Source organism: Poecilia mexicana, unplaced genomic scaffold (assembly GCF_051168715.1).
Source record: "Poecilia mexicana isolate PSO_F unplaced genomic scaffold, ASM5116871v1 scaffold_11, whole genome shotgun sequence".
NCBI lineage: Eukaryota > Metazoa > Chordata > Actinopteri > Cyprinodontiformes > Poeciliidae > Poecilia > Poecilia mexicana.
The window spans coordinates 10,082,316-10,103,924 of record NW_028263380.1 but is presented as its reverse complement, the minus strand read 5'-3'; the positions used below and the strand labels follow the sequence as shown (position 1 = coordinate 10,103,924).

At 39.4% G+C, this 21,609-nt stretch overlaps 3 protein-coding genes across 6 annotated transcripts; 2 read left to right on the top strand and 1 right to left on the bottom strand.

The window, feature by feature from the left end:
- Nucleotides 1–612: 612 nt before the first annotated feature.
- On the top strand, nt 613–5,854 carry LOC106923577 (proline-rich protein 15). Of its 3 annotated transcripts, XM_088010154.1 has the most exons (4): nt 613–713; nt 1,154–1,219; nt 2,697–2,832; nt 4,248–5,854. In XM_088010154.1, exon 4 carries the CDS (start codon nt 4,268–4,270, stop codon nt 4,631–4,633), a length of 366 nt encoding a protein of 121 aa, XP_087866280.1. In that variant the 5' UTR covers nt 613–713; nt 1,154–1,219; nt 2,697–2,832; nt 4,248–4,267; the 3' UTR covers nt 4,634–5,854. The 3 variants fall into 3 exon arrangements, with proteins under 3 accessions (XP_087866280.1, XP_014852182.1, XP_014852181.1); XM_014996696.2 differs by lacking the exons at nt 613–713; nt 1,154–1,219 and adding an exon at nt 2,407–2,529; XM_014996695.2 differs by lacking the exons at nt 613–713; nt 1,154–1,219 and having other exon boundaries at nt 2,536–2,832.
- Nucleotides 5,855–5,986: 132 nt separating this feature from the next.
- Nucleotides 5,987–16,884, top strand: wipf3 (WAS/WASL interacting protein family member 3). Its single transcript, XM_014996686.2, has 8 exons — nt 5,987–6,895; nt 9,525–9,622; nt 11,121–11,253; nt 11,771–11,920; nt 12,012–12,713; nt 13,914–14,054; nt 14,981–15,082; nt 15,790–16,884. The coding sequence occupies exons 2-8, from the start codon at nt 9,542–9,544 to the stop codon at nt 15,828–15,830; spliced, it is 1,350 nt and encodes a 449-aa protein (XP_014852172.2). The 5' UTR covers nt 5,987–6,895; nt 9,525–9,541; the 3' UTR covers nt 15,831–16,884.
- Nucleotides 16,278–20,501, bottom strand: LOC106923573 (peptidyl-prolyl cis-trans isomerase FKBP14-like). 2 transcript variants are annotated; one of them, XM_088010153.1, is made up of 5 exons: nt 20,161–20,501; nt 18,479–18,627; nt 18,279–18,314; nt 17,968–18,095; nt 16,278–17,829 (listed from the first exon to the last, which is right to left on the bottom strand). In XM_088010153.1, the coding sequence occupies exons 1-5, from the start codon at nt 20,352–20,354 to the stop codon at nt 17,671–17,673; spliced, it is 666 nt and encodes a 221-aa protein (XP_087866279.1). In that variant the 5' UTR covers nt 20,355–20,501; the 3' UTR covers nt 16,278–17,670. The 2 variants fall into 2 exon arrangements, with proteins under 2 accessions (XP_087866279.1, XP_014852173.1); XM_014996687.2 differs by lacking the exon at nt 18,279–18,314 and having other exon boundaries at nt 20,161–20,493.
- Nucleotides 20,502–21,609: the final 1,108 nt, after the last annotated feature.

Sequence of the window (21,609 nt, the reverse complement as noted above, 5' to 3'; positions counted from 1 at the left end):
GTGTAGTCATTTAGGTTTCTGTGTCTATTGAGTCTCCTGTCTACCCTTTGATTGTTCCCAGCTGTGTATCGTTTCCCTGATTACCCTCTGTGTATTTAATCCCACCTGTGTTCCTTGTTCCTGGTCTGGTCCTTTTCTAGTTATCAAGTCTGCTGTCAGTTGTTTACCAGTTGCTACCAGAGATTAGCTTCTAGCTCTACTCACTCTGTGCTGCCTGAATCTCTGCATTTTCTTCATTAAATCTTCATTTGCTCTCCATAACCTGGGTCTTCTGCATTTTCCTCGCCACCTCCAACTGCAAAACATGAAGGATAATACCAGAATAATTTAATCTTTAATTAATAATTTTACAATTAGATTCCCCCTCCCTCAGCAAACCAGATTTTCAATTGTGCTTGTTACAAATCTCAACCAGCGTTTTAGACAGGAAGTGAAACCACATTTTTCCTATTTTTCCACACCTTGTGTGAGACTGGTTCTGTGTGTACTTTTGTTTTGACAGAAAGACACCTGTTTCCAGGTACAGCAACAAACACACATGGAGGACAGAGATTTCGCAATTCAGGGCACTGTTTCAAAATCTCTCGATGGAATCACCAAGCTTTCGACACACATTCTCCACATGCTTCTGTGCGTTTCAGTGGACTCTCTTTTAAAAGTGTTCCTTGATACAGAACAAATGGGCTCAACGTAAGATTTGCTGTCATAATGAGGTAATGTTTATTATGCGGATTCTTATCTAAACGGTCTTGGATTGATCCTTTTTTTTTTCTGTCTGATGCAATCAAAGTTAATGATCAATCTTAAGTGAAACCAACTGTAATATTTTTGCATCATGTGAAAGGAGACGCAGCTTTGCAGCAGCAAAATTTTAAAATGTGACACTGAGACGACAAAAAATATGCAAAATTGCAGAAGGATAATTTTATATTGGTTTAAGGTGCAAAACGTAGGAAAAAATAGTTTTGTTTTAGTATTAAATGCTAAAGTAAACCCTAGGCAATTCTACAAGATCTTTAAGGGCATCACTTTATAAATAATTATTTATTCAGTCACTTTCAGTTCTTAAATTTCTTCTTCTTTCACATATTATCTGTCTTTATTGTTAAAATATTGAAGTTTTTGAAGTGCGTCCATGTCTACCTTTGTCTAGATGAGTCCCCAGGTATGCAGGCCACCGCCTGTCATCGGGAAGCAGCGCCGATGGCACACATTCCAGGTACCAAAGCCATGAATTTCACTCTCACTTAAGGGGAGAAACAGAGAGAGAGAGAGAGACAAAAAGGGACTCCCTGTCTTCCTCCCTCCTCCCTCTGTGTCTGGGTTTCTTCTGGTACTCCCTGTTGGCAACAACCCAAACAGACAGAAACCGCTCAGGGATTCCAAGGTCAACAATTTTTAACAGCATAGGATCACTTCCAGGAGATGTAAAAAGACCTACAGATATATATACAGGTATGGTACCTAAAATAGGCCTTAAATTACAATCACAATTCCATTAAGCGCCCAAAAACAGACAATGCACACAGAAACAAAGAACATTGCAAATATTTGCATAAAAAAATATTTATTTATCTGCTTTGAAAAGACATGATCATTCATGTGTGATCAACCGATATGGAATATCTGATACGGACATTACTGAATTTATATTTTAAAAAATGTATTCACAGTTTTTGAAAATAAAATGACAACATCCTAAAATAATAGTTTTGGAAACACAAATGATCTTAAACATTAAATTACTTACACACTGGTATCATGTGAGAGTATTGTACGTTAATGCTTGTTTTGTGAGTTTATATTTGCAGCTACAATCAGGAAGCAGTATCTTTTATAGATCCTTAAGATAGCAGCACATTATGTTTGGTGTTGTTGTCTATTACTGCCGCAGTGTTTCCTGGTCACTTGCCATACAGCGAGACAGTTTCTACATACAGATGAAATAGAAATACATTATAGAATAATTACTAATAGAGATAAAAACTGATATCACGGCTAATTTTGGCATCTTCCTGCAATGATTTTAATACTAACACCTGCTTTACATCCGTGTAGATGAGTGTAACCTGTTGTTTTTATTATTATTATTATTATTATTATTATTATTATTATTATTATTATTATTATTATTATTATTATTATTATTATTATTATTATTATTATTATCTAGAGTAGATAGTACAACCCCTGCTGAATAAAGAATAAAGTTCCCACCGCCCCTGCTCCACTCCTTTGTATGGTGAGCAACAGCCTAAACATAATTTGGCTCCGCGGCTTGGGTTGGGTTAACCTGATACAAAGGAGTCCTTTTTATGCGTTATCTGCCGCGGAAGAGGCGCGAGCTCCCATGGGGTATGTTGCCACGCAACCATAAAGCCCCACCCACAGCCGCTCCGGACTCACCTGGGCTGTTCTGAGGTGACGCGCTGGGCTCAGCCAATAGGCAGCGAGAACAGGTGGTGCTGGACGAAGTTTCGGGCGGAAACGTGTCGGTTCAGAGGAGGTTACGCTGCTTCTTATAAATATGTAAGTCCATTTTACCGAAGACCGGTTTAGAAAGCAAGTGAACTGTTTAGCAAGAGCGACAATAAAAGCCATACAAAGTGTTTGGTGCGGGGTGTTTGAAGTGTCTTCTGCTTGAAAATGGATTGCTCATCGACCATTTGAAGGACTGTTGTCACTTCTGATCCTAGGTCTGTGGTCTAAGAAGAAGAAGAAAAAAGACACGGCGTCCTAAAAGCTTTGGAGATATCTTAGGATTGTCAAGAATATAATTTGCCCAGCTCCAACTCCCTTTAACTGTTACCATCTTTCTTTCCCACAACTCAGGTAAGAGAGCACTGGTACTTTTTCTCATCCTATGCATATTCTTGACATCTGATTCACACTGATTTGCGCTTCTGTTCTCACGATTCAATAAACCAGTTTTACAGAGAGGCTAAATATGGCTCCACTGGTTATTCATGGGATTAGCTGCTGAAACTTTGGCCCAGAAACCGAAAATATTCCAATGTAGACGTGTCGAATGACCTTTACGTGGGATTTATTGTATTTTTAAAGGTGATTATTTGGCAGTGAAGTAAAATATCAGAGATGTTTCAAAGTTGTAGAGATGCACCGATCAACCGGCTCACGACTCGGAATTGGCCAATTTTTTTTTTTCTTGGATCAGATGATCTGCAGTCAAGTCAAGAAGTGAAATGTCTTTTTAATAATAATACTAATTACAATAATAATAAACTCACCTATTCCTGTCAGTAAATTGACCAACCATCTGAGTGTATGTTTATGAATAAGTACAGACAATAAATCAATCTTTTTCAGGTAAGTGAACACACAAGGTTGGCAGCAGAACTCTTCAGTGCAGATACTGCAGCTATGTGAAGCTACTCAAAGCAGAGCTTGCCCAAGGCAGAGCAAACCAAGCCACTGCTTAAGGCCCTGAAACCAGCCTTAAATGCTTGGAATCTTATCATCATATATGAAGAATCTGCATGATTTTTTTTATCTTTTTATTTTTTTATTGAGAATGAGAATACTATTAAATTCACTCTGACGGTTTCAGCATTAATACATTACAAGTTTTCAAAACGTACATGCTTTAAAGTAAATTCACTTTGTGAAAGATTCAAAGAATCGTCTTTATGGGATGATCTTGACAGGAAGAGGGGCCCCGAATCAAACTCTGCTTAAAGTCCCATACGTTGCCTGACTCACTGATACTTTCGGTATCAGTGAGGTGTTTAAATTGCCATTTTATCAGGAAACTGTGCTTGCTACATGTTGAGAAACGGTAATTCCTATCAGGGAGTTTGTTGAGGCTAAAAAAGGAGAGTGAGAGCTGATAACAGGAGGGCTGAACAGATTACAGCAAAAGTTGCTCTGCTGTATCATTTCGAGCTTTCCAACCTCTCCCTCACGTCACTTCTGTGTGTATAAATAGATCAACAAACAGCATGTACTTTGTTACACTGTTGTTTTAGGTTTAAGACGGATCAGATAAAGGCTAAGGACAAATACTGTGTTGCCTATATTTTTTTCCATTTTCTGTTAGAATCAAAACTAGCACCTCTCTTGGTGAGGAAAGGCCACATCAGTGTCTTTTAGTTAACATTCTTCTTATTGTTATTGCATGTACTTTGATAGAGTTGAAAATGTTGAATCCAACTCTAAAGGTGTTGCAAAGTTTTGTTCATTAAAAATAAATAAATACATTTTTTAAAGTGCTTCAATCTTTTTTACAGGCCCCAACCGCCAGTTCAAGATGGCAGAGAAGGTCCCATGGTGGAAGGTGTTCATCCCAAAGAAAAAGAGTGCGGATCCTTACGGCTTGGGCCCAGACTTCAACCCTTTCGCCCAGCAACCGGACAGGCTGAAAGACCCCTCTTCTTCGTCCAAGACCGCCACCACCACCGACCAGACCATCCCCGCGCAGGGCTCCAGCTTCCTCAGCGACGAAACCTTCGACGACTCCAAGCTGGAATCGGTGTTCAACGAGCAGACGTGCCGCAGGAACATGAAGGTTTCCCGCTCGGGTCGGTTCAAGGAGAAGAGGAGGCCGCGATCGACCCTGCCCATCGAGGAGAAGGGGAGGGAAGCCGCAGCGGCAGGGAGGGAGGACAAACGGTGACCCTGGGAAGAGGGGTGTGTGTGTTTGTGTGTGCGTGTGTAAAAAAAGACTGCTTCACAGTATTGCTTCAAAAGAAGGAGTGGGATTTAAATAGCTGAAGGAGCTTTGGTCTCATGAGGCATTGTACTGTACAGAGTGCTGGGGATGATGTTCACCTGGGTTTTATATCAATAACGCAGAATTCTGAATACGAGTTCAAATATATTTTTGAGATTTAAGACATTTTGTAGGGTTATGTTACAAATGTCTTATGTTTTGTTTTGCTTTTATCAAGGTTATTGAACCGTTTTGCACATGAAATGTCACAAACGCAATTCAAAGGACAAGTATAAGAAGTAATTGGCTGGTATCGGATTTTCTCTCTATGAAAATATTGAGTAAAGGTATCATGAAATGTACAGCGTCGCATCATGGACTGGCGACTTGTCCGGTAACCGTCCCATGGTTTTTTCCCCAACTGTAGTTTAAACCAGCAATATCTTAAGGTTGATAACTGGGACTTCTTTAGTTTCTACATCTAAATTGTACACTGCTTTTGCAATTAAAATATTTCCAAAAGGCAGAATTGGTTCACCTAAAGAAGCCATCGTTAAGCTGACACTGAACAGCAGAAACTTCTGTGATGGAAATATTTTTGAATGGTTTTGAAACTACTTTTTTAAAACCTTGATTTTGTTTTTCGCTCTTAATTTTTTTTTTTTTTTTTTACAGTTCATCAAATCACAATAACCTTTTTTTTCCTAAAAAAAAGAAGCAGTAATCAAAAGCTGTTTTTCTCTCAAAAAAGTGAAATGCTTCTTTGAAATGATGTTCAAAACATGTTTTCCAATATTTGTAGTAAAACAAACAAAAAAAAAACAATGTTAAAATGCTACAAATAATTTTTCTATGATGAAGGATAGTGCTTGTTTTTGCAAGACTTTTGTAAAACGTTTGACTCTGGGCGGTCTGAAGGATTCCGGTGAAGGTGAATCAGACATTTACCAGCAAAAAGCAGAAACTATTTTAATGAAGGATTAAATTCAATCAGGCATATTTTTACAAGGTTTGTTGCAAAGCTGCCTCTACTGAAAACAATATGCTCTTGGTATCCAGATGAAGACATGACATGTGATATATATATTTTTTTTAATTTAAAAAAAGGAGCTGTGTAGTTTTGATCACCTGTGAATGCTTGACACGAAGGCAAAGTTAGAAATAAATCTGCAACGGCTGACTCTACCGGTGTGTGTGTGTGTCTGTGCGTTAATATCCCATGAGTGTCTTAATTTGAACATTTAAAGGAGAAGTTTTTTTGTTTAGTTTTGCTTTCTTTGTTGATTTTGTCACAGTGCTTTACGGAAAGGAAAACTAATTTTCAGAACAAAACAATGCCCTTTCGTCAGCCATTGTTGTCGTACGACTTAATCCTATAAAAGCAACAAGGTTTTACAAAGTGTTCACACACAGGCCCTGCAGCATACGCCAAACCTATATGCTTCAGGGAGGACCTCACCTGTGCTGCTGCATTCCTCTGCAGCTGCTAAACATTAAGGTGTGTGTCGACACTTATGAAGGATCGCTTCTTTGCAATCCCATTAGCAATATTTTTAGTCTATCTCACAGTAATTAAGGTGCAACAGGTTAAACAAGAGCTGGATTCCTTGGAGATGAACGTTACGAGTGACTGAGAGGTGCAATGGCGTCTTATCAACACAAGAGGGCGAGCTTGTGCGCTTAAGTGTCAACCTCACAGTTGTGAGCGCGGGGGAAGAGAGGATGGAATAGCTTAAAACTATTTGTAAACTCCTAAAATTTACACATTAATGTAATCTCCACTCACTGCACTAGACCTCAAATCGATTAAATTACCGTCCATGTGTTATTTAAAGCTACAAACCGTTCTCCCTCACCATTGGTCGCTTGTTTGTTATGTGGCGTTAAGGTGTGGCTTGGCACTGTGAGGCTCCTGCAGAGCGCGTTTGGGAAAATAAACCGCAACTGCTGCTGCTGCTGAGCTGGACCAGCGCTTCACAAGCTGGTGGCCGTAGATATGAGAGAAAAAGAAAAGTTTCTTTAAGAGTTCCTGCAAGAGGAGAGGAGTTTACAGGTGCTTATAGGACCCAAATGGGATTGTACGTTTGATCAGCGGCGTCTTATTGGCCTGTGTTGACTAAAAATAACTTTGTCACAGTCCCGTTATGAAGAGCGCACCATGAGGACTCAACTGTGCTGAGCTTTGTGGCACCAAAGCTGTCTCTGCTGGAAAGTTATTTTTACAAGGTAAAGTCTTTCTTTTTACACTGTTTTATGCAACAAGTGGATGTTTTTATTATTATTATTATTTATTATTATTATTATTATTATTATTATTATTATTATTATTATTATTATTATTATTATTATTATTATTATCTGCAAATCCATTCACCTATTTCTCACCAGGTGAAGCAACAATTACAGTCCCTCGCAAAGTATTCACTCCTTTTTCATTGTCCAACATTTTGCCACACAGCCACGAGTCTTAGTGCAGTTTCAGACCAGGATATTTATGGAACAACATAAATTAGTGAGTTGATGTGAAGTAAAATGAAAATGACACGTGATTTAAATTGTTTTTTTGTTTGTTTGTTTGTTTTTTTAAAGAATGGATTGTATTTGCACTCAACCTCCTCATTTCTCTGCAGTTACTGCAGCAAGGATGCTTACGGATATGTCTCGAGCTCAACTTCACACTTGCAGACTGAAATTTATGTATGTTCTGCTTTGCAAAATATCTCAGTCTCAGATATGTCTGATTAGGTCTGACATTCTAGCCATTCTAACACACCTTTATTTTTCCCATCCCATTGTTGCTCTGTGTAAATGTTTAAGATTATTGTCGTGCTGGAAGGTGGACCTGTCCGCAGCATGATGCTGCCACAACCATGTTTCATAGTGAGAAAGTGATGAGCAGTTTTTGTACTCTGCCAAGAATAGTGTTTAACATTTTGTTGAGTTTTAGTCTCATGTAACTACTAGCACTTTTCCCAGATGTTTGCAGATTTCCCTACATGGCTGATAGCAAACTGTTCCTTTAACTTTTTTGTTGCCACTCCTCCATAAAGGCCATTTTTGTGGATTGAGTGACTAATAGTTTAAATTGTAGATTTTTGCAGCTGCTGCCGAGTTACTACTGGCATCTTGGCTACTTCTCTGATTCATATTCTCCTTGTCTTGCTTGTCAGTTTAGGTAGACGTCCACCTCTGGGCATGTTTACATTTGAGATTTTTACAGCTTGACATATATAACCCTTCCTCAAGCTGCTCTTCTGTCCTTATGAAACTGTTTGTTCTCTAACATTTTCTGGACTTCGGTGCCTCTTAAGGGTCTTAGAGTAAAGAGACTTGGATACAAATGCACGGCACACCTTTTCAGATTTTTATTTGATGAACAAATCAAAAGCCATGGAACTTGTATCCTCCACATCAAAATTAGGCACTAGGTGGTGTCACAAAAAATTAAAACGGTTTGACCCACAAGAAACTAAATCAAGCATATATCAGAGGCTATAAGTCACAAAAAGATATGAATGTAGATCTATGCATTCTGGCTAACACTGACCCTGCTTGTTTGTCTTGCTGAAATCTAGTGTTTGCTATCTGCTGCATTGACGTGAATATTTGTTACTATTTGCCGGAACACATTTGTTTTTCAAAACTGAGTATTATATGATATTAAATATAACTTTTAGCTATTCAGATGGCTGTGGGTTTCACTTTTTCTTTCCTTTTTTCATTGCCTTCCCGCTTAAAATGTCAAAAAGGAGCAACTTATCTTCCCTTCCTTCACTGTTTCACAGCTTCGAAGAATGTTTTTGCAAATGTTTCCATTACTGATTAGAGCGCAGCGGAAAGAAACTTCTTCTAAAGGCAACGTGTTGTCTGTGTCATCAAAATGCTCCTTATTCCGGTTGAATCTGCAAGCAGTTCCAGTTACTTGTCTGGAGTCACATGAGCTCCTTTTTGCCTCAAGGAGGCCAAACAACCTTCGGGGGGAAAGGTAACAAAGGCTGGTGGAGACGGTGTACGTGCGCTCTCTGCAGCACCTGCTCGGCCAGAGCTCGGCAGACCAGGGTGTCTGGCTTTTGGCCCTCTAATAAATCTGAACAGGGCAGAAGATCCTTGAGACCGTTATAAAGACAGGAATAGCAACAGCGGACAGTCTGCCAGGTTTAAAACTCCCAAAGCACGAACTGGGCACATGTAAACACGGAGGGGACAAAGGAGCTTCGTTTTTAGCAACAATACAGGTCCTGTTCAGCGTTTATTAAATTGCTAAGGAGGAGCAGGAGCAAATTCCACAGAGGGGATGAGTGTGCAAAAACGTCAGGATGCTTTCAGTGTTTGTCACTGAGCGGCTGTAGAGGCTTTTGCAGGACCAAAGTTGGTTGGAACCTGCTGACACCATCCTGGATCTTAGAAGACATCCTGAGTATATTCAGGAAAAAAAAAAAGAACAATATGTTTGAACAGTGCAGGTCCTCTTCCTCTGGTCTTTCCTTGATGTGTTTTCCATCCCGTAGCTGCACCGAGAACCTTTCGTCACACATTGACTAGCGGCTAGGGGTCTAGTACTTTTCACACAACGCTCCCCATTGTTCCCGTCTCAAGCCCAGCATTGTGGGAAGAAGAGTTAAATGGGAGGCGGAGAGTTGTGTCAGGTTTCTGCAGAGAGGATGGAGTTGCTTTCTGTTTCCTGTTTTGTGCTGCACAGCCTTTCCTGTTCAGGAAGAAAGGCCAGGAGGTCATCAGATGAAGCCCCCTTCCACACAGTGGCAGTCCATGGTGACAAAACGGGATCTGAACATCACCAGTAGCCACGCTGGAAGAAAATAGTTGTGGTGATAAAGCGTGCGTTTCTCTTGTGCAGGTATCTGAATCTTCGGTATGCCACCCCCAGGTCCCCCGCCGCCGCCGCCTCCACCCGGCCCCCCGCCACCGCCTCCCCCCTCCGCCGCCCTGCCGCAGGTGAGCCTGTCTACCTCTAGATCTTCCTCATCCATTTGTAAACACTCACCTATAACCGACACCTGGAGGCGGCTTTTGCATTATTGATTGAGCAACGCACGCAAGCACGCAGACAACTGGACAAAGAGGCGACTCTGGCCGGCAGGAAGGTGTTGTGTTTCCACAGTGTCCTTGTTTTAAATGAGCTGATGCATGGAGCAAACTGAAGAAACAACTCAGTGATCTCAAGTTTTCCTGCTTCTCTGCGTAGGGGGAAGACAAGTCGTGTGGAAATGTATCATAAAAAAATATTCCCTCAGTTCATCTTGTTTTTTATTTCTTCTGATTCCTGTGTGTCCATTAATTAGCAGTTTACAGGAAGATAATTCGACACACTGCAAAAACACAAAATCTTAGCTACAAGTAATTTACAAGTAATTTTTGTTACTAATATAATATAATATAAAGTTATATTATTGTAAAAATGTATTATTCTGCTTTCAGATTATTCCATATAACTAGAATTTTTTCATTAATATTAAATAATTATTGACTTAAATCAAGCTCATATTTTTTTACTGAAAGATAACTTGTAAGTTAGTTTTATCTTATTTAAAGAGTACTAAGATATTTTGCACTAGAGACTGAAAATACCTGGTAGAATTTTGTGTTTTTGCAGTGTACTTTTATATATTTGCATTATAATCATTTGTTTGATTATAATCATTATAATAAAAAAAATGATTATATGGACTGGAATATAGCCATAAAATAAAAAAAAAATAAAAGATCTAATAAGAAATCATTTAGATTTACAGTACTATGAATAAGTATCAATACTTATTTCATCTTTTTCAAATGTTGGTACATCACAACCAGAATAATAATGCAGCTTGGGGTAGATTAAATGTTATAAAGTAGTACATGGTTATGAAGTGGAACTCTGAAAAGTGTGGCATGCATTTTAATTCACCTTCCCTTCGCTCTGTCTGAGTATCGATATAAATGCAGCTGTTCTGTGGAGACCTGAGGGGTCAGAGATTCTGTAACTATATCTCAGAATCACCCAAAGTCCAAATCTGACTCTGAGTGAGAATTTCTGGTAGCAAGACTTGAAATATCACAGGCTCTCTCTATTCGATCTTACTGAGCTGAAAGTATTTTTGCAGAAAACTTGGAAAAAATGTCAGTCTCCATGTGTGTGAAGCTGGCAGAGGCACACACCAAAAGACTTGCAGATGTCACTAAAAAGTGATTCTACAGATTAAAATCTACCGAATAAAAAAAAGCACTTAATTTTTTTTATTTTTATTATGCACTACTCTAAGTTTTTATCACATTGAATCTTAACAGAAATGATTGTTGTCTGTGGTACGAAAATGTAAAACAACAAACAAGAAAACATATCAAGTGGTATAAATATTGTGAGGAACTTTTTTTCCCTCTCGTTTGTGACATAAATTACGATAACGTAATAGAAATGACTGATACTTGTTCTTTTCCCCCTGTTGTAACGTAGTGCCCTTTGGAGCCTCCTCAGCTCCAGTCTGGCGGAGGAGGAGGGAGAAATGCTCTGTTGGCCGACATCCAGAAAGGCGCCAAGCTCAGGAAAGTCACACAGGTCAACGACCGGAGCGCTCCTGCAGTTGATAGTAAGTCCCCGAACCGTATCGTCTAATCATGTGGAGATTTGATAAAAAGTCTATTTTAAAACGCCCTGGTGTGATGTCTTCTAGCGAGAAGGGCATGAAAGATGAGAGTGTGGGAGAAGATTATGTAGGTCAAAGGGGGAGCTGAGGTGTGGGGTGTCAATGTTGTGTGTCTGTGATCTATATTTGAACACATGCACACAAATTGGACCCTGTTACCCTTCAGGGAGGAATCCCTGTGGAGGTTAATAAAACACAGACAATGTGATTTATAATCTCCCTGCTTCTGATCTTCTCTTCTTAAAGATCTTATAATAATTTATATGAAGTGACAGCCAAACAGTTAGCATTTCAATCCACCCAAAAGAATGTAAGTAGGTGGATGTTAATTCACTGACCTAACCCGAAGTATCAGTTTCATCATTTTAACCTCATTCTTCTATTATTTTGATTCAGTTTGATGACCACCATTGACATATTGTTACTAATCAAATGTATTTAATGTGGGTTTTTTTCTTAGAGTCCAAGAATAACACAGGAGATGTTGGCTCTTCTCAAAACCAATCAGCTGGGATTGGTCCCACAGGGTCCTCTCTAGGTGGATTGTTTGCTGCAGGGTTTCCCACTCTCAGGCCTATTGGTCATAGAGACTTACCAAGCAAGACCCCAGGTGAGTTCAACATACCCCTGTCCTCAACAAACTATTTTTTGTTTACTGTATTAGCCTAACTATGGTTCCTGTTTGTCTGTATCCTGTGAAGTGTCTCGGTCGAGCTCCTCTGTCTCCTTGAGGCCTCAGTGGAACGCTCCTACATCGGCGGACTCCAGCAGCCTTTCAGAGTCTCCCAAGACTGCAGAGATCCAAAACTCCTTCCAGCGTCTTCTCACTTCCTCCGCCTCTGCTCCACCCTCCCCCTCTCACGGCAGCAAGCACCCGCCACCTTTCCCGGCGTCCTCACCCCCGACGCCTCCGCCCGCCCCTCCATCTGTGCCTCCCCCTCCTCCGCCGCATCAAGCCGAGCGACCAGCCAACAAGCCTCCTTCCCTTCCCTCCTGCCCGCCTCCTCCCCCTCCGTCCCAGGTCACCAGGCCAACATGGCTACCTGTTCAACATTCTCACCACACGTCCTTGCCCCAGCCATCGACTCCTCCTCCTCCGCCTCCCCCACTCACACACCCGCCTCCTTCATCCATCCCAGACCGCTCGTCAGGTTACTTCTTCTACTCTCCACCTCCGTTCTCTGAACCGTCCAGGTTCCCCATTCTGCGTGATAGCCCCCTGGGACCTCCTCCACCTCCTCCTCCGCCTTTACCGACGTCCTTCACCCCAAGCTGCCCAACCACCCTTCCACCACCGCCGCCCAAAGTGGCCCCGGTGCCCTCGGCAGCCATGCGCTCGCTGCCACCGTCATACCCTTGCAACGTTCCCACTCGGCGCCCGCCGGCTGTGCCCAGGAGTTTGGGTAGGTGGTGCCTAATGTGTCTTTGATGTCAGCAGGGAGGCTTTTTAATATCCAGCTTTTTTTGTCCACAGCTTTCTGCATCGTGCAGGTTGTTATAAATAGCTCGAAGGTTAAAACTGCTCACAGTGATTTCACAAAGCTGGAAAAGCTTCCAGTGCAGTCTGAGTCATGTTTTAGAAAAAAAAATAATAAAGAAATAAATAAAAGTGAAAGGTAGTTAAATTCTTAGCTAACTTCTAAGCTATCTTGTATTGAACAAGTGAGAAGCCAAGATGTAACTTTATATGTGACTTTGTGGCATTTATTGACTGCCCAAAAGAATATTAATATTTCAGAATATAATTGTCCAGAGATAAAATGGTGTAAGACAGGGGTGTCAAGCTCGTTTTCTTTTAGATTCATATCAAGATCATAAATGTCCTTAAAGAGCTGGTTGTCAGCTATAGTAGTGTTGATGATTATTAACAGATTGTTAGAATATTAATATATTTCTTTGCATTCAATTAAAATTTTTTGAAATTAAATAATATTGAAAAGCTTTCTATGTAATTTGGCAGTATACATGTAAAACTCCTTTGATTTGTTTTTATTGATAAAATAATATTTAAGCACACAAGTTGTATCTCGAAAGTTCTGTTTATGTGGCTCTATGGAGTCTGGAGGCCCACATTAAAAATGATGGTGGACCGGATTTGGCTCCGGATCCTCGAGTTTGATACATGTGGTGAAGGACAACCACAGAGTTGCTGAGATACATGGAAAACCGTCACCTTTCAAAAATAGTATCTTTTTAATTTTTTTTTTTTTTTACAAAAGTTTTTAACCCTCATATAGGACCAGAAATTAAACCATGAGACAGTGAAACGATACAGTGACAAATACAGTCATTATGAAATTGTTTGACTTAAAACGAGCTCAGATCGACTCCTCTGCTGATTTTCTGCATGTGTGAGTGAACAGAAACATCTCTTTGTGGACTTTCCTGCAGAGTCCAGGTTGGATTCTGTGGCGCTAGTCTCACCTTGCCATTAAACCCAACACTGTGTGTGCTTTGGGAGTTTACGTGAATAGTTGCTTTTTCCCTGAGTTACAAATAAGCATAATTAAATATTCTGTGTGTGTTAGCTGGCATTAGATCAAATCGTGGTGACTTTGCATGTGGTCAGATCAAACTGCTGATCCCCCTCGTCTCTCTGACAGGTGTGGGTCGGCTGCTGGCTCCTCCACCGGCTCCTCCGGCACGTTCCCCCACCACAGAGTTGTCCACCCGCATTCTTCCCCCTCCGCCGCCTCCTCCTCCACCTCCATTCAGCCTTAGGAATGGACACCTCCACAGTCTGGGTAAAGTTTCACTATCTTATTGCATATAAAGAGAGAGAATGTACAACTGTGGTAAAAAGACAGTGCGCCACATTTAAATTGCAGGGTTTGATGCACTGTGTTTTCTGATGCATCAGAAAACACAAAGTTCTTGTGTTTTCTGAAACCTTTATATCTTTCCTTTGTTTTTGCTTAACAATAGCTTAAACAATAGCCTGGGAGGTATTGTTTAAGCATGTGAAGTTTTGCATTCTAGAGGCTGACTTTAAATATTTAAATATTAACATTAATCGTTTTAGAAACTTACAAACATGGAGGTTCAAACGTGCCTCAGTTTTGCTAATGAATAAATAAATCATTACATCATTGAATAATTATTTATCTATGACAAGAAACTGTGGCAACTTTTATGCATAAGTCAATAATTTAATAAAAACATAATAAAATAATTGAGTTTTAAATTAAAAATAATCATACATCATAATTATTATGTAATTGTGCATTTGTATTTGTTGTTTTTAATATTTATTTATGTACTTTTGTAACCTTTTTAACCATTAGCACATAAAATATTTTTTCCAAATTGAAGTAATTTGTAATTTCTCCCATTAGTAATTAAATTATTTCATTGCTTATTGATTTGTGGCACCTATGGGCCTCCATAAATGAAGGCTTAAAGAAAGCTATAAGGTGAAACACATACAAGAAATAAGTAGATAAAGCTAAACATGAATATCTTCTATTTAGAAGATCCCATCGTCTAAATAGGAAGATGGTATCGATACAATACCGATACAATTGTATCAATACTGATACAATTGGTATTGATTTTATCTGTTATTTTGTGATATTGGCTAAAATGAATTTTTGTATTGATGAGAACTCAGATCTGATGGAAAACGAGCTTGAATGTTTTAACTACTAGCTGCATCTTTTCTGTCCAGTAGACGACTTTGAATCCAAGTTCCAGTTCCACCCTGTAGAAGACCTCCCGCCGCCCGATGAATTCAAGCCCTTCCCTCGCGTTTACCCAAGCAAAGAAAACAGAGGTACTCACTCTGGACACATGCAGGACCTTTCCCCTTTTCCACATTTTGTGGTTGTGCAACCACAAGCCCTAAAGTTATTTTAGGGGGATTTCATGGGACACACATACGTCAAGCAGTGTATAATTGTGGAGTTGAATGAAAGTGTAGCACAGCTACATATAATTGTAGCCTCTCTGTGTTGTTCTCGGAAGTTTGTAAGTGAACATTTGCAAACAAACAGCATCTTAAAAGTCAAGGAACAAACCAGACATTGTGGAGAATTTTAGCGCAGAGTTAGGTTATAAAACCCAATCCCAAGCTTTAAAGCATCTCATAAAACACTGTTCAACCCACCCAAAAAGACTGCAAACTTATAGACAATCACCCTATCTTGAAAAAACAGGTAACAATAACATTATATATACAACAAATATAAGCCATATAGGCTACGAAGCAAACATGTGAAAGAAGATGCAGGGCTGAAGGCAAATACATTCACGCCACATGTTTTTATACCTATAAAGAAATGGGAAACCATGTATCCTTATACTTCCTTCACATTTATGTGCCGCTTTGTGCAAGTCTAGCACACGAAGTACAATAAACCTTGTGGTTGAAACTCAAGAAAGTGTGAGAAGGTTCAAGGCGTACGACACTTTTGCAAGACACTAAATTATGTTTACACTGTCTCCTAGCATTGCGGTCTCATTTGTTACTTTGTCTTTCAGTGAACCCAAAGCCACCTGGAATCAGGACACACCTCAGATGAGTCACTGAGCCGCCAACTTCCTCCTCACTCAAAGAACACTGGTCCTCGGTCGGCCGCTTGACGGCTCCAGACACTCACAAAATGGACACAGAGACTCATTTATCCTTGGTGTGTTTGCGTGTTCTGCGTGAGTGTGAGTGTCAAACAGGGTCCAGCCTTATTCTGACTGTGCGACCTCTGACCTTCTTCAGCTCGGAATCTTTTCAATGTGTGTGAGGAGGAGGGCTCGACAGACTAGATACAGTCTCTACACACTAAGTCGTGGGACACAGTCTTCCATCACTTTTTTTTCCTATTTTATTTTTAACATTTTTATCGATTTACTCACTAATGGAAGGACTTGAAAAGGAAGATTTTTGACATCTTGTGTTACCTCAACTCTATATTGTTTACTACATTTATAGACGCAACTTTTTAAAGACATACAAACTTGTCTTTGTCCAAGAGTTGCATTTAAGTTGAACTTTAATAATTTGTAAATTTCATTTTCTTTCCATTTCTCAACACACATTTTGGAGTAAAAAACAAGGTTCCATGTAGATCCTTTATGATTACTCAGTCTTACCTGTTTGCTTGGTAGTCTTTGTACATGTGACTTTTATTTTTTAGAAAAATTTATAAGACTGACATGCGAGGATGGATAAATAGGATGTTCGGGGTTCAGATTTTATGAGCAAATAGTGAGTTCTGCTGTTTTCTAGCGCAAAGTTTAACTGGGAGGACAGTGCCATCTGCTGGTCAAATGTGGAAGTATCAGCAAATTAACCAAAGTTGGCACAAACAATTTTATTGATGAGTATCTACTCCATTTCTGATTATCTCTACAGTGGAAGACTGACCACAAGCACTGAACAAAAGTATTTGGAAATAAAATAAATTGTGCAGTATTTGATACACCATCTACAAACAGTTGTAGGTGGTGTGTGACTGACAGCTATATTCTGAATATCATGTCTGAGTTCATTTTACTAGAAAAAAAAGACCAAATCTGTTTAAAAAATCTATTTTAATGCTCAAGTCAATAAATATAACATGTTCCAGATTTGAAGGTAAATTTGTTTTGGAGAGTTTATGTTTTCCTATCCAAATGGATCCAGAAAATTAGCTTTAGAAAGATGTCAAAAAGGAAAAAGAAATACAAGGCATTTCTACAGTAGGAAAAATGTGAGCACCATAGGTTTTTTTTTTTAAATTGAGATTCAGTGGAGTCATTTGACCTGCAGTTCTGGTCAGAAGTTTACATACTGCATCTTTCAAGCCAGTGCATAATTGGCATGAAAGTCATTATTCTGGACATACAGCTCTGTACATGGAAAAAATTTACTTGAAAGACAGGTCCATGTAAAAAAGAGAAATATTTAAAATAATTTAGCAGTTTCTCATAAGATGAGTAGTGGTAAAATACTTAGCACTAGAGCTTGGTGAAGGCCCCGCCTGAGCCGTATGGTTTTTCTAAAAAAAAACATAAATAAATAAACCAACTACTTGTGGAGGTGTATATAAAATTTTGAGATTATTGAGAGTCAATGAAGTTTTTTTGTGGTATACTTATTCCACCAAAATAACATTTAGCTGCTGTTGAGTAGATGAAAACTTCTGAATAGAACTGCTTGTCTTCAATGATCTTATGAGTTAACATGGAAAGCCAAATGATTTACCTTCTTTGCTGTTCTTGGTTTTTAAAAGTATTACCTCTGATTGAAAACTTGGGGCCCAAAAGCAAAACAGTCTGCTTAAAATGTCTGACGCAATGAGTTTCACAGTTCTGTGTCACACAAGCATGCTGCTTTAGATAACCTGAGAGTCTCTTGTGTTTAAGCGACAAGCCACAGCAGTGACGCTACAGTTCGTCATGTTTGTAGGTGAACTCTCTTGAAGACAGGAAACCATCCTTGTTCGTGTCCTCTTTGGCGAAGATATCGGCCGCCATGTTCTCATGTAAAGTGTCGTTGGGCGGGTAGCCGTAGCGCTCAAACTCCTTCCTGAGATATTCTTTCACCTAAAACATACAAACATAGTGAGATATAGAGATTAAAAAAAGTAAATATTAAAAAAATTAAGTAAAACAAACAATAAAAAATCTTTTTCTTGACTCTGTACAGTCAGAAAAAGAAGAAAAAAAAATCTTTGTTTTCACCTCATATTTGGAAAGCCTCCAGTCGTCATTGAGGTCCATCTCCTGAAAGGACTCGTGAGACCTCGGACCATTTCTGATTTCAAGCAGTTCAACCAAGAAGGTCAGTGTGCTCTCCGGTGGGATCTTACCTGGTCACAGGTAACATGGCAACAAGTCAGCTTAAAAAATGGAGCCGTCAAAACATTGCATCAACAAAACCGTAAGTAGGTAGTTTGAGTCGTCCAGCCAAGCTTTCGGATGTTTTTCCGTCTATAATATGGATGGTTAGCTCCTACAGGGCGATGGGTTTGGTTAGTGTAGTTTGTGCTTACCAGAGTGAAAGCACAGTACTGTTTGCATGCTCCATGCTGAGTCAAAGCAGACGACTGGCCCACAATAAAGTTTCAGTTTAGCATGAAAATCCTAGAAAACCAGTGGAAGTAATACAGAGAAACATGAATATCACATAGAGAGACTGACTGTGTTCAGCAGCATGCATTGAAGACAGAAGACGGACAAGGCCTCTCTCTACCTTTCCCTTCCTTCCCATAGGCCAGGGCTGGAGGTACTACCAGTTTCCTCTTCTCTCCTGAACACATGTCCTGCAGGCCTAGATCCCAGCCTTTGAGTACTTCCCTGATCCCCAATGTGAACCACATTGCTTTCTCATTTTGCCTTCGACTGTTGGGAAAAACATATTGAGAGACGCCATTTAAACGTGTCACCTCTGCCTTCATTCACAGTTAGTTGTGAGCAAATAAAAATAACCTCTTCACTCTCAGCATTTAAACCTGTTAAACCTGGTGGTAGATGCGCTAGGGCAGGAGGGAGTAATGCCTGGTGGCCTGCCAGGCTTATATTATAATGGGGGACCCCTGAGTCTGCTTAATTACAACCACCGATGTTTCACAGTTTTATAAGACACAGAACCATTTTATAAAATATTCAGGTATGGCATGATATGCAATGCTGCTATTGCCCTTAATAAGGCAATAATTTTACATCTGTTATAAATGTGCGTGCTGGGATGACCAGCAACATTTTAAAACTTGAGGGATAGTTTCCACTGCTGTTGGGGTGTAATGAGAGTTTCGCCATGTAATAATATTGAGACAAATTAAAGCAATTTTACAGTTACAATAAAATACCATAATAAGGTTTCCCCCAGAAAACCTGCTAAGCCCGGTGGTTGGGGCGCTCGGCGGTCATTCATCCAGCGGCCCGTTGTGTTTTTGAGTTAAAAAATGTTTAAAGTTGGCAGCAGACATGAAAATATCACTTGATAATTTTTATGCTATTGGAAGTTTGGATGATTAACACCTGAACTTAAGCTACAGAGTCTTAAAAATGTAAACATTTTTAAACAATTTTAAATAAATAAGTAATGCTTAGCCTGGTGGGGGCACAAGTAGAGCCTGGTGGCCCGCCAGGCTTATACCTGCCATAATTAATTTGAACCTTTAAAATGCATAGCATGATACGGTGGCTGAAAGACAATTATTTTTCCTGCTGCTAAAATAATACAATATATTCACCAATAAAGCTGTAACAATGATGATGTAACATTTTTCTTATCGATTTTATATTTAAGAAAAATATATAACAATTAATACTTTCTAATTTGAACAATTATTGCACCTCATATTATACCTTGTGCAATTTATGAGACAAGCTGATCACCTGGTTGATTAATGAGTAATGGCTAAAGTAGCGAAACTGCCTTTTGTTATTGTAGTCGTTAAAACTTCCAAGCAGTCACATTTATCTCTCTCATCCTGTAAGAGAAGGTAAAATGTAGCAGCCTCCTTTCAGCCAGCCGGGTCCATACAAGCACCATCTCTGAAATCTAATCCAAACTTTAAAGTGCAGTAGACTGGACTTGCTGTATCTTTTCCTTTATGCAATATTAACCCCCTACTTCTGCAAAAGTATCAGTTCTGGTAAGATTTTAATCACGTAATGTCAACAAATAGAGAGTATTGCGCACAAACAATTAAGCAGTTTTTTTTTCCCGTTTTATGATTGACGAAAACTTTTTTTTTTTTTACTGCCACAGAAGAGAAGGATCAGTGTTACAACTTCTGTTACACAACATGCCAGACCAATGCATAATCCACCAGGAACAAAAACATGAAGACTTTTTTCCCCCTCCAACTTATTATGTTTCAAATTCTTTAATAAACAAGGCGTGTGAGCCATGGAAACACTTTGTACCTGGAGTAAAACATGGTCCCGTTCTCAAAGTATCCGTCATGATGCACCAGCAGCATGTCTCCGTACTTGGACCTTCGGTGACAGATGAAGGGCCTTTGCAGAACCTCTATGTCCACCTCGGCTTCGGGCAGCTTCCCGCCTCGGACGGAGGCCAGCATGGAGGAGCCGAGGAGGCTCAGCACTATCAGGAACATGCCCACACACCCAACTTCAGGCAAATTTAAGCAGAAAACAAAAAGAAGCAGCAGGAGCAGCAGCAGCAGCAGCTTCTCCTCTACGTGGCAGTGAGTGACGCTTCAGTGAACAAGTTGCTGCAGGAATCCTTCCTCTGATTGGCTGCTTTCCACAAAAGCCCCGCCCACAAGCCTTCATCTGATTCTAATCTGCAGACAAGCGTTATTACTAAGTTTATTTACATTTACACTTCTTTCTTCATTCATACTTTAGGGCAGATCCAAAAGTGTTACTACTTTATTTCTGCTATGTTATAGTTGCCTCAAGAACAACAGCAAAATCCGTGACTTTTTATAGATCTGAGCACGTGGACAAACGTACAACTTCCTGTTTAAAGTAGTTCTGTTAACATGAGCGTGAAGCAAGGAGATAGTTAGCTTAAAAGAAAAAAGAAATCAAAGTTGGGGTTAAAATTCATGAAAATATGTCCATTTACTCATTTGTGGCTCAGTTTTATGTTTTATTTTCCTTTTTTATAAGTAAAATTCTTTGCAAAAGCATTTTTTTCCACATATGAAATGACGTAGTTCTCAGTGAGTGACTTAAAAAGATATTTCACCTCCCCTCACCATCCTCAAATTATTCTTGGGTCCTTGTCTAACCTCTTTTGTTACACTTGAAGTTGCTTTAAACTTTCAAATGAATTCACCTCAGGACAGTTAAATTATAAACTATTTCCATATTTGTGGCACTTTAAGTCAAGAAAGTGCGTTTGGGAATATTCACATTAATAGCTTGTCAATTTAAAATGCATGCTTCCGACTGTTGAAAACAATGAGGTCACCTAAATCAACAACATGTACTTTATTGGTACATGTACTGTTTACAGTACAACATGCACTGTTTGTTCAGACTTTGTCTCTGGACCGAATGGATGTTGTGTAACCTTCTGCTGAATTTCCCTCACACAAGTTATATTTCTTCACAAAAATTTCAACTATACATAAATTGCTGCTTTAAAAATGTCCAAAGAGGTTGGAAAAAATAATTGTAAGAAAATGTGGATGGATGGGAATAAAAAAATATAAGTTATTAAACCACATCCAGTGCCACAAATTTCAGTTCCAAAAAATTAATCTTGTTTTTTGTTTTGTTTTGTTTTCTTGGTTTGGTTTTAATCCGATCTAGTACTTGAGATGTACTACATCACAGAAAAATGTAGTAACATTTAGTTACAAATAGTATTAAACAATCATTCACAAAGAGGACATCAGC

Excerpts from the sequence above, each read along its gene's own strand:
- LOC106923573 (XM_088010153.1), bottom strand. The coding sequence starts at position 20,354 with ATGTTCCTGATAGTGCTGAGCCTCCTCGGCTCCTCCATGCTGGCCTCC. Across the intron at positions 18,096-18,278 it reads AGTACTGTGCTTTCACTCTG|GTAAGATCCCACCGGAGAGC; the intron begins GTAAGCACAAAC and ends ACCTGTGACCAG. Across the intron at positions 17,830-17,967 it reads GGAGGCTTTCCAAATATGAG|GTGAAAGAATATCTCAGGAA; the intron begins GTGAAAACAAAG and ends TGTATGTTTTAG.
- LOC106923577 (XM_088010154.1), top strand. The coding sequence starts at position 4,268 with ATGGCAGAGAAGGTCCCATGGTGGAAGGTGTTCATCCCAAAGAAAAAG.
- wipf3 (XM_014996686.2), top strand. The coding sequence starts at position 9,542 with ATGCCACCCCCAGGTCCCCCGCCGCCGCCGCCTCCACCCGGCCCCCCG. Across the intron at positions 11,921-12,011 it reads CTTACCAAGCAAGACCCCAG|TGTCTCGGTCGAGCTCCTCT; the intron begins GTGAGTTCAACA and ends TATCCTGTGAAG. Across the intron at positions 12,714-13,913 it reads GGCTGTGCCCAGGAGTTTGG|GTGTGGGTCGGCTGCTGGCT; the intron begins GTAGGTGGTGCC and ends TCTCTCTGACAG.